The 11654-nt window shown below is 42.8% G+C and overlaps 2 protein-coding genes across 2 annotated transcripts in view; both read left to right on the plus strand.

Annotated features, from left to right (window-relative positions):
- The window catches only part of LOC116400743 (GRB2-related adapter protein-like), a 55012-nt gene extending 52782 nt beyond the window's left edge, over positions 1-2230 (plus strand). Inside the window, exons 3-5 of the mRNA XM_031878739.1 lie at positions 855-1017; positions 1250-1327; positions 1640-2230. Of these exons, the coding sequence (XP_031734599.1) occupies positions 855-1017; positions 1250-1327; positions 1640-1825 (427 nt within the window). The 3' untranslated portion in view covers positions 1826-2230. The remainder of the gene's footprint in view (positions 1-854; positions 1018-1249; positions 1328-1639) is intronic.
- A 935-nt stretch (positions 2231-3165) lies between these two features.
- Positions 3166-11389, plus strand: LOC116400744 (protein FAM83F-like). The gene is made up of 5 exons (XM_031878741.1): positions 3166-3746; positions 7656-7823; positions 8387-8508; positions 9144-9805; positions 10488-11389. The coding sequence occupies exons 1-5, from the start codon at positions 3240-3242 to the stop codon at positions 10529-10531; spliced, it is 1503 nt and encodes a 500-aa protein (XP_031734601.1). The 5' UTR covers positions 3166-3239; the 3' UTR covers positions 10532-11389.
- Positions 11390-11654: the final 265 nt, after the last annotated feature.

The raw sequence follows: 11654 nt of genomic DNA on the forward strand, positions 1-11654 counted from the left end.
CAATATGACAGTGATTGTGGGTGTCATTACCTTGGGACCTTATTCATGAATAAATATGTATGTTAGTCAATGGCGAGAGACAAATTCTTTTTTTTAATCCCGTTTGAATGACTTACACATGTGATGTTTGTATATTTATAAGATCATTTTGCACGTCAATAAAGTGTTATTTTGTCCTAAAACTGTTGAGGTATAAGACTGTAAAAGACACAATTATTACACACCTGAAGTGGCGTTCAGGGACGTCTCAAGCTGTGTGTTTAACGAGGTCTCACCGGTTCTTCCTCGACCCGGCTGACGAAGAAGAGTGTGTGGAACAAAGCTAAGTTAGCTAGCAAGACAAGCTAACGGCCGAGCTGGCGACGTACACAAAACGTAATGATACAAACTGAGACTTTCTCCACGTGCAAATGTATCTTTTAGATTCATGGAATGATTCAAACAGGATCAAAACATTCTTTACAAAATAAGACACCGACAGTGGGTGTGGGGGGTTATTACCTCTCATAGTATCTACTCACTGATCTTGAAAAGGATTAATGTACGTAAATGACACACACACACACACACACACACACACACTCTCTCTCTCACAGGTCCAATGTGATGCTCTCTGGCCTTCCTTAACTTGGGCCCTTTTTTCACGTTAATGTTTCTAAAATATTTTGTAATGAAAATGAAATAAAAGCATCAAAGTATTCACCTTTAGTATTCAGAACGAGATTAAAAGACTGTTAAGAAGAAGCCGGTCGGGTTTCATTTCCTCATCCTCCCACATGTTGACGGATGCAGACAGATATAGAATGTATAAATATAGATAAATAAAGCCCGCTCTGTGCGTCGCTCCTCTGCAGACAGGCAGCAAACGTGCAGCACTTCAAGGTGCTGCGTGACGGCAGAGGGCAGTATTACCTGTGGTTTGAGAAGTTCCCTTCTCTCAACCAGCTGGTGGAGTATTACAAGAACAACTCCATCACCAAACACAGTCAAATATTCCTACAAGAACCGCGACAACAGGTAGGAAACCCGCAGGAGGGAGTGTGACGTGAGTGATGGACTCAACTTGTATCAGTACTTTTTCATAGGAGGACTTTATTCTGAAAAGTTAAATATAATGATATAAATACAGTGAACAGAAAACGTTTAAATACAACAACATGAAATACAGTCAATAGAAGTATAAAACTGTTAAATATACTGATATAAATGATAAATACAGTTAACAGAAGTTTTGTCTTTGTCTTAAAAGCAACGAGGCTCGGCCAGTTTACCGCCTCCCACCGCTCCTCCTCAGCCCGACAGCCCACCTACACCTGCATCAGGACAGGTACTCGCCAGCACTGTGTGTGCTTCTTCTTTAAACTACCCAGGCAAGATGCTATCAAAGAGAACATGTTTGTCAGCTACATTTAAAAGCATATACGTCACCATAGCATGTTGTTTGTTTGCCAAATTTAATTCTGGTTCGACAGTCTGGAGATCTCAGCTCACATGGATGCACAAACTGATGCACACACTTCATGAACAAAGTGTGAAAGAATGTTTTGTAGGTAACAATATGAGAGCTGCATTGTCCGTCTGTGTGATGAGTCTCCTCCCGTCTGTCCTCCTCCTCCTCCTCCTCCTCCTCCTCCTCCAGCAGGAAGCCTCCTCCGGGCTGCAGGTCAGAGCTCTGTACAGCTTCGACGCCGAGGAGAAGGACGAGCTCGCGTTCAACGCCGGCGACGTCATCAAGGTGGTGGAGCGCTCCGACCAGGCCTGGTGGAGAGGCCAGCTGAGAGGCAACACCGGCCTGTTCCCCTCCAACTACACCAAACCCATCTGAGAGGAGCCGAACCTCCAACACGTCACACGTGTCCAATACTTCATTTAACCCTGAACTATAAACTAGCAGCTTAACCCTCTGTGTCAGAGTAAAAACACACACATCATTTTATAATTATGGTTTAATAAAACAGTGATGAGCCTTAATATTGAGAGCAAATATTCATACGTTATTTTCACCTGCCCTGTAAAGAGGTGGAATGTAACCGAGTACATTTACTCAAGTACTGCACTGAAGTACAGTTTAGAAGTACTTGTACTCTAGTATTTCCATCTGATGCTACTATACTTCTACTCAACTACACCTCAGTGAACTGCTGTACTTTCTACTCCACTACATTAATGTTACTTTTCACATCAAGTTTTTTACGATTAAAGCATTTAATCTCTTTATAAAACATTAAAATTGATACACGTTAATGCCTCAGTTATTTTCTGATGATGATAAATGGTGGACGTGTTGCTGGACCCGCTGGAGGGAAGGGAGGTCCGGGAGAACCAGAACCAGGACTGAGAGGGGCAGATAGAGTACACATCTGGATTAAAATGCCTCACGTTATGTCACTGGTCCCATGAAGTGACATCTGTAACATTCTACTCACTACAAGATGTAACAATCCGGAAAACACAACAGGTCCACCTGAACCATCTGGATCGTTCATTCATTCATTGTTTTAAAATACTAAAAAGTAAAAAAGGTTCATGAATACAATGTGACACATTTATAACTCACTATATACATATACAGTGAGTACAGGGTCATAAAAGGTAACACGTGTTGAACACATTAGTTTATATTCAGTACTGCAAACTTACATTTCAGCTTATTCTAAAAATAACAGAGTAGAAGTAGGACAGGTGTAACACAATGTACACAATAAACAGTAATATAGGATTTATCAATCATTCTGTTAAGGCTCTTATGGTCTACACATGAAGGTCATGTTTGCTCAATGTATTACCAGGGTTGGTCTTTAACTGACAGTTCCCCGGAAGGAAGAGAGAAACCTCTTCAGCAGCCCGACATGTCTGTACAGCACCAGCCAGGAACTAATGCTGCGTTCAAGTTACATCTGGAAGTTGGTCATTCTGCCGACAAAACCCCCAAAATCCAGTTTTTTTAAAAGATGAATACATTTTATATTTGAATGGTGAGGTTATGGAACAGATGTCAAACAAGAACATTATGATGTTGTTCTACATTTTACACTTTGACAGTCTGTGTGTGTTGTCTTTATTCCAGTGTATTTATTCCCTTTGCTCTTGAAGGCAGCATGGCTTTATTTCCACGAGCCCCACCCTCTCCCACCCGGACAGGTAAGAAAACTTTCCCAACTTTATTTTTGTTTCTCTATCTGGCGTCACACACACGCACACTCTGCGGGAGTTCAGAGTGGGTAACCGCCGCCACAGCCATGGCCGAGTCCCAGCTCAAGTGCATGGAGGACGGCAACATCGGAGTCAAAGTCCCGGAGTCCAAACCGGAGTTTTACTACAGCGAGGAGCAGCGCGCGGCCGTCGAGGAGCTGCTCAAGAACGGCGATGGAGCCTTCAAAACGCGCCTGAAAGAGGACAACATGAAAGACTTTCTATCGGCCAGAGAAGTCAAGCTGGTGGTGAGCACCTTCAAAACGTACGACGTGCATGATGATGATGACAGCAGCAGCAGCGGCAAAGCAAAGCCGTCCGGGTCGGAGGCGGAACCGCGGGGAGCCGCCGGCGGCACCGACGCGGATTCGGGGGTCCACTCCACCTACTGGCCCCAGATGTCGGAGACCGAGGTGCCGCCGCTGGACATCGGCTGGCCCGGCGGGGGGTTCTTCAGAGGGGTCACCCGGGTGTCCGTGCACACGCACCCGCCCAAAGAGAACGGACCTCACATCAAGGAGGTGGTGCGGCGACTCATCCAGGAGGCCAGTAAGGTGAATACATGACATTATAGATATAATAATGACATTATAAATATAATGATGTCATCTTTTAATATTAGAGTTATAAAGACATAATTACAGAGGCTGTGAGGATACAGTGCAACCTTTCAAACCTACACATTTGAGTCTATTTGCAGAAATAACAACGATATAGAGCTGCAACTAACAAGTGAAGTTATAAACAACTAACTTGCAAATATTCACATTTGAGAAGCTGGAACCACCGACTTTATGTTCTATCTTCTGAAAGAAAAGAGATTATTGTCTCATGCAGGAGAACATAGGCGGGGTGGATGTTTGAGTGGTGAATACCTCCACACACACACACACACACACACACACACACACACACAGTAAGTGAAATGGATCTGTGTGTTTGAGTTGCCCATCGTAATGTTTGCTCATAGACTGCCGGAGCTCTGCTGAGTCATCTGTTCCGCCTGCTCCCAGTAACACCCTGCCTCTTCTGGGTCACTCTCAAGTGGTGTTTTATTACGTAACTCATCTGTGGATTTCCATTTAACTTTCTTCAGAAGTCCCCTTTCTGTCTTTCCTCCCAACCCTTCTTTGGGTTTCTGTTTCTTGCTCGTGTTATTCTTCTTCATCTCTTCCTGGTTTCAAACCTTCCGTACAGAAGCATCGCAGGGGGCGAAACAAAGACGGCTCTTTTCCCTGGTTGTGAGCTTTAATGGAAATTAAAAAAGGTAATCTACAGTAATCTCACTCCACACATCTGTGCCTCCTGGTTGTGTTGGGCCTACAGCAGGTATACGTTGCTGTTGTAATAAAGCAGCTGTGTGTGTACTAAACTTCATATTATACTGTACCAAAGTCTGTGTTTGTGGGTGGAGTCAGACAAAGAAAGAGAAATAAAACCTCTGCTTGGTTTACATCTGTGGAATGAAACAAACTGCTTTGTTGTCAATTATCAGTAAGGCAGAGAGTTATTCTTAGAATCACACACACACGCACACACACACACACACACACAGGAGATAACACAAGTTGAGCAACCAGTTCACCGACATATTGAATGCGTTGTCATTGGTTGTAGTTGTGTTTTGTTTGCACTCACACGTCTCAGCTCGTGTCTCCGTTGTTACCCTCACTTGTCCGATCGGCATGTTCTTCCTCAGCGAGACTCTTGAGTGGAAACAAACGGCCTCTTCTGCTCCACAGAACAACATTTGTTGCACATTTTAAAAGAGACATTTTGTTTCCATGACTCAGCGTTTCAAACAGTGGAAGGAGTCGAGTGACACGTTTCCTAAAACCTTCATCCTCTGCTTCAACACGTCTGAAAGGACGCTCCTTGAATCTTTAATCCTGCACATCTGTCATATCTGATTATTGGAACACGCACATTTTATCATCAACTACTTAAATAATAAAATGGGCAGCTTGTTCTGAATTTCTTTTTAACCCGTTTTTTTGTTCGTGTTAGACTCTCTGACATTCTGGCACCCTCCTCAGGACAAAAGGGAACTCACACAAGACTTCTCCAAACCTGATGAGCAGTTTACTTTCAGACCGACGGCACCTGTGTGCCGAGGACAGCGTCCACAGTTCGGTACAATGCTCCTGATCTGAGGGCAAACACTGACGGGTTTACTGAAATTAAAAAAAGAAGAGAAACATTTCTCTTTAGCTTCGTCGTGTCAGAATCTGGTTTATTGCCAAGTAGGTTTGCACATAAATAAGGAATGTGCTTTGGTTTATAACATAAACATAGTAAGAGAAAATGAAAGTTAAAAGAAGGTGTTGCAACAATCAAGAACAAAAGAAAATGACAAAGTATGGAGAAATAATTAAAAATGAATGCAATATATCTGAATGTAAATGAAAGAGCTTTTTTGAAGTTGTAGTTTTGAGCCAATTGGTCCGAGGAATGTGCAAAAGTTGACAGGAAGTCTAAAAACAATATGCAAAGCACAGATGAGTCACATCTGTGCGTCACAACACTGCAGACACAGTGTTGATTGTCCTCCGCTGTGACACTAAGCTGAATAGAAACAAGAAGAATTATTGTATCCAACGTTCAATTTATATTTTTGCTCCAGATGCATCAAATCTTTGGGTTGATATAGTCGGGTCTGAAATTGGAACAAGCAACACCACCGGTAAGGATAATAACAAAATGATCAGATTAGTATTTTCTTTATTCCATCCAACACTTTTATATTGTTTGGCGTAATGAACGTTTCAGCCTCTAGGGGCAGTCATCTCAGTAAGAAGTAAACTCTTGTTTAAACGTTAGCTTGTAGTCAACCTCAAACTTTCCGTGGTCGACTTTAAACTTTACGTAATCAACCTTTAGCTGGTTCACTTTCATCCTGACATTCTTTAATTAATGATGCAGGATTCACACAATATCAACACATATTGCACACATGGACACAGTGGTTTAAAACGGATGCACTCCCCTATAATGACTTCTGTTTTTCAGCATTTAGTTTTTAACAAGTTGCAGTTAATTGCAGGAAAAGTCAACGTACATCTGTTTGGTTTTGCTTAAATACATGATACCGGCTCAGCACAGCAAAGTGCAAACCTCTACTGTTCCAGCGCTGCGACGGAGGAGAAAGCAAGAGCTGCGTGGAAACATTTCTGAAGACAGAGTGAAGTCTGATCTCTTGTTGTAAATCAGTATATGGTCTGTCAGCCTGACTGGAGCACAGCAGAGGGATACTACAGAGGCTCCTTCATCCGCTTATAAGCCTCTTTCATGTGGAAGTGCTTCGGTTGGACAGATTACTTTCACCTGCTGCTTTCTTTGTTCGCCGTCTAATAAGACGCTGACATTCAGGCTTTTTAGTGTTTATGTGTTTTCATTCCTGACACAATAGGATTTAAAACAAACTGACCCAAAGGCAAAGTATATTAATCTACATACAAGTGTAATTCCCACGTTATTGTAGCAGATATTATTGTAGCTTTCCCCAGATCATGGTGGTGTTTGCTCTGATGTGCACTGTCAGGTGAGAGACCTCATATAGATGGGTGTGTGTGCGTGTGTGTGTGTGTGTGTGTCTTTCCAAATTACATCCCATCAGTTGAAGTCACCTCAGGTGGACTCCATTCAAGCTGTAGAAACACTAAAGATGATCAAGATTCACGCCTGAGCAACATTTCAACCATCAAAGCAAATGTTGATGTTACGTTTCATTTTGTTCCTTTTTAACAAATTTCAAAAAAATCTCTGAAATCCTGTTTTCACTTTCTTGAGGTATGTAGTGACAATTAATCAAGGAACAAATTAATTTAAACTATTTTTGCATAAGGCTGCAGCAAAACAAATTAATTCTCAATACTCAGAAGTGAATACTTTCTGAATGCATTGAATATGATAATAATAATAATAATCTTTATTTATACAACACATTTCATACAGACTATGTAGCTCAAAGTGATCTGCATTTAAAAATATATAAAAACAGAAAACCTTCCTTTTAAATCAGTGAAATTGGTCAGAAGAAAGCATGCATTTAGCACCTACACTTAAAGTGTCATTTAAAAGTTTCAACAGATGAATAAAAACTAGAAAACGGTTTACATTTATTGACAACAATAATTAAATAAATATATAACGTTTAGACATAAAACTTTAAATACATAAAAGATCATTTGAAAGACAGATGTGGGACTCGGTGAGACGCACATAAAGTGCTGTTAAGAAATAAACTATTGGCGAGATAGATATGTTTTTAAATGTTGCTTGAAAGGGGCTCTAATGCTTTTGGGCTGTTCTGTTCCACAGTTTCGGAGCATGAATGAAAAAAGCTGCTTCTCCAATTGTTCTTTTTCGAGGGGTTTTAAGGAACTGGAAACCCAGCAGTGGATAAGAGTAACATATGAATATGAATTTTAAAATACTTTGAAACTATTCCTGTCCTCCTGCAGGTGATAGCGATCGTGATGGACATGCTCACAGACGTCCAGATCCTGCAGGACCTGATGGACGCGTCCTGTCGGCGCTCCGTGCCCGTTTACATCTTGTTGGATCACAGAGGTGTGCCGCACTTCCTGGATATCTGCTCCAGGATGCAGATCGGCTCACAGCACCTTCGGGTAAGATGGTACTTTTACATAAGAGATGAATTTAGCAAAGACAGGTGGCAAGAGGACAACCACATGTTCAAGTATTGATTATTGTTTGTTTTGATACATGTACCCAGGGCCGCCATACGTAGAATGATATGATCACTTTCACAACGCGTAGCATAGCATTTCAGCCACAAAGTCATTACCTGTGCAAAACCCTCTGAGGTCAGACAGAAGAATGTCGCTAAAGCTCTAAACTAATGATCTAGTCAAGCCACGTGAATCTGGAAAGATAACTGATATGAATATCCATAACATATCAGACAAATGTTGTTGTGGATGAAGGTAAGAGTATCAGTAGACTGAGATAATAACATGCACACTCCAGTGAAGTTATGAATCCAGCAAACATCATCGCCTCAAACATTAACTGGCCACTGAACGGTTGTGGTGCAGTGAACTTTTTAGGGGAGGGGTCCTGACACTTCTCATATTCAACATGTAACCTATCTAGTATTGGTAGAATGATGACACTGCTGGCTGTGCTGTTTTCCCGTCCATGGTCTGACTGTGACCCTCTGTGGCTGCAGAACTTCCGAACCAGAACGCTTGAGGGGACTGGCTTCGGTTTGTCCTTCGGCAGACTGCCTGGTTCACTCTGCAATAAGTACATGCTGGTAGACGGGGACAAAGTCGTGTTTGGCTCGTACAGGTGAGGTCTGACTGTCAGTGTATGTCTTTTTAACTGGCCAATTTATACAGCACCTGTTTCCACTTCTTGGTAATAGAATGTGTGTTTGTGTTGCATGCGTCGTACATTTCTTATCACGTGTATTAAAGCCAGGGTTGATAATCTTGAGAAACTAGCAAAGAGTGGGCTAGATTTATTTTAAATGTTGCCAACTCTTTCCCAATGAAAGTAGCACTAGTTACAAAAGTCAGTAAATCCAGCAAGACAAGTTTACTAATCATGAACGCTGACGGTCCCTTCAGGCCTCCCCCCAAAGCCACTTCCCCCCAAAATTCTGATTATGAACACAAACAACGAACATGGCTATTGTTGTACTCACAGCTGTCAAGACAGCAGCTTCCAGTGACGTTTAAATGATGTTGCTAGTGTTTAGCTGCTACACTCTCTTACTTTAGCGTGTTAGCATTTCTACCATTTGTCTTGACAAAGCACAGTTGAGGCTTGGAACTCTCATCATCAGCATGCCTTAGTGTTTGACGCTTGCTTGTTGCACTTGTTATGTGTTTTTCATATAATGACTTTGTTGTAAATGTAATGGACCAATGAGGACACACGGGATCTAAAGATCTAACTTGTTGAGCTTGTCTCCGTCCCAGTTTCTCGTGGTGTACGTCTCGTATGGACCGGAACATGATCACTGTGATGACGGGGCAGGTGGTTGACTTCTTTGACCGCGACTTCCGTGAGCTTTACGCCGTCTCTGAGAAGCTGGACCTCTACAAGGAGTTCCACTTCAGCCCACCTGCTGCCAACGTGGCAATACGCTCCAAAGTGGGGACCATACGCCCACCTCTACCGGCGACCACATCCCGCTTCCAGGTTAGCCTAGGGGATTCACGGAAAGCTGACATCCAGGTGCCTGCGCACAAATACTACAACCCCAAATACTCACTGGTGTTTGGGGACACCCCACGTCCAACGGAGCCGGGACCCACGGGAGGGTCGGCTCTGGCTGAGGTTGCTGAGGAGATGGACCCAGGAGAGCCACCAGTGGCCACCAGTGAGAAGGTGGACAAGAAGGGGCGAGCCGGGTGGAGGCAGAGATTTTCCAGGAGGAAACTGTCCAGTAAGGAAATTTTGGACAACCTTGGGACGGGCAGTGTGCAGCCTTCACCAGGAGAGACCAATAGGACGGATGAGAACGAGGACAACTTTGAGGTTATCGTGAAATCTCCACCCAAAAGGAGGACTATGAAAACTAAACTGGGCCAGAGGACAGACTCTGAGCAAACGATCAACACAGCACAGGACAATGAGGGTAAGTCAGGAATAAAGTGCTCCAGAATAAACAAACTAATCCAGTGGTTCACAACCACAATCAGACAATTAGCAGGATAGAAAGGGAGAACATTGAATTTTTATCTTTAATGTAGAAAGAAATACTCCTTAGCTCGGTCATAATCTATATACATTTACAACAGTGGGTCACAAGTTGTCTTTTCCTCTCATATGTCTAAAATTCTGGATCGTTATCGGCGAGTACACGAGTCTATGCACCGATCCAATATCACGTTATCATATCATTTATCAGATTTACACGACTGAGGAAAAACAACATGTCGCTCGCCATTGATCCGGACATCCTGCCCGATCGGTACCTTTACATGTACAATCCTCAACAGAGATGGGATGGAAGCGAGACGGCTCACTTGTTAGCGACTTCCATCATCATCTCCGGACAAAGACGATCGATGCGTCCAAAATTTTACCCATCTCTGCTGAGAGTTGCACATGCTCAGTACCTTATCAGGAAGGTGCTAGCGGAGGTACTTGGTATCGAGGAGGACAACGTGGTATCAGAAATTCTTCTATATAATATAATATAGTGGTAACATGCCGAGAGACATCCTCTATGGATCCTGACTCATGAATTCCTCATAATTATCTCGTTTATCTCAGCGATCTTTCTAATAATGTCACTGTTGTTGTTTTTCTCAAAGGTCTTCAGGGTCGTCGTCAAGCAAAACAATGCAGCGTGTCCTGAGGTGAACTACAGAGCGGACTACATTCATAAAGAGGATTACAAAGTGACTTCCGTTACACTCACCTCTCACTGTGCAATGTTGCACGTACTCTGTCCGGCGCCTTACAGGAAGACCAAATGAATGCACAGTTCTTGCTGCACTGACTCGTGCAGTTTTCCTGTTTGGTGCATGATTTAAAGTGGAAGTCAATAATCAATATGCTCAGGGATACATGTTACCCTGGTGGGTTGCAGAGAGGGTTAATGAGATAGTCGCTGAATGTTGGTTAAACTTGGGTTTTTATTTCTGCAAACAGAGGAGGTGTTCGGGGACAAGAGCATTTAAAGGAAGCCTTTCTCTGAGGTCAAGTCCAGACCAGCAGGGCAATGATTAAAGATGGGTCAGACCCTCTCTGAGAAACCTAAAGCAGGACATCGTGAGGCCTTGATTTCTCTTCTGTCTCTGTCTGACTCTCATACCATACAAAACCAAACCAAAGGAAGGTTTTACAATGATCTACCCCTGTGGTGACGAGGTACTGTGGGCCTTTATATGTGTGCAATACTGTTCTGTATTCTTTGTTGTCAATTATCTGTGAAATAATATTGCACAGTGTTTATTTCAATGTGCTTTTGCCACACTTTGAAGTCGTGGGATGTCTTCTACAGTGTGTTCAATAAATGGTTAAGATTGTCCATAAATTGTAGTCTGAAAACAAACCTAATCATTTCTTTTCATTGAAATTCTAACTGTTTTTTATATATTTTGAATTCGTGTCATTTCAAACATGAGGCATCACTTTGGAGATGGCTCCACCTGGTGGTGAGACTCAGTAATGCAACATTTCCAGATGGAAAAGTGATGATTGCGCTGCACAAACCTACCACTAGCTGCCTCCCCTGCCTCTCTTCTCTGGGCGTGTGCTCACAACTCAGACCTCAGAGAGGAACTGCAGACCTGATGGGAAGTCAGGGCTGAGTTGATGGGGGGGTTGAGGGGGGGATGTGGTGCAACACTAAAACAGGAAGTCAGAGGTGCAGTAGGAAGAAGCGTTGACTCGTTTTTAGACTAGTTTTAGTGACACACAGCAGCCATGAAGATATATTTCCTGTGAGAATTGCATCTTAATGTTCATCCTAAAGC

Source organism: Anarrhichthys ocellatus, unplaced genomic scaffold (assembly GCF_004355925.1).
Source record: "Anarrhichthys ocellatus isolate YVR2014 unplaced genomic scaffold, GSC_Weel_1.0 scaffold197, whole genome shotgun sequence".
Classification (NCBI taxonomy): domain Eukaryota; kingdom Metazoa; phylum Chordata; class Actinopteri; order Perciformes; family Anarhichadidae; genus Anarrhichthys; species Anarrhichthys ocellatus.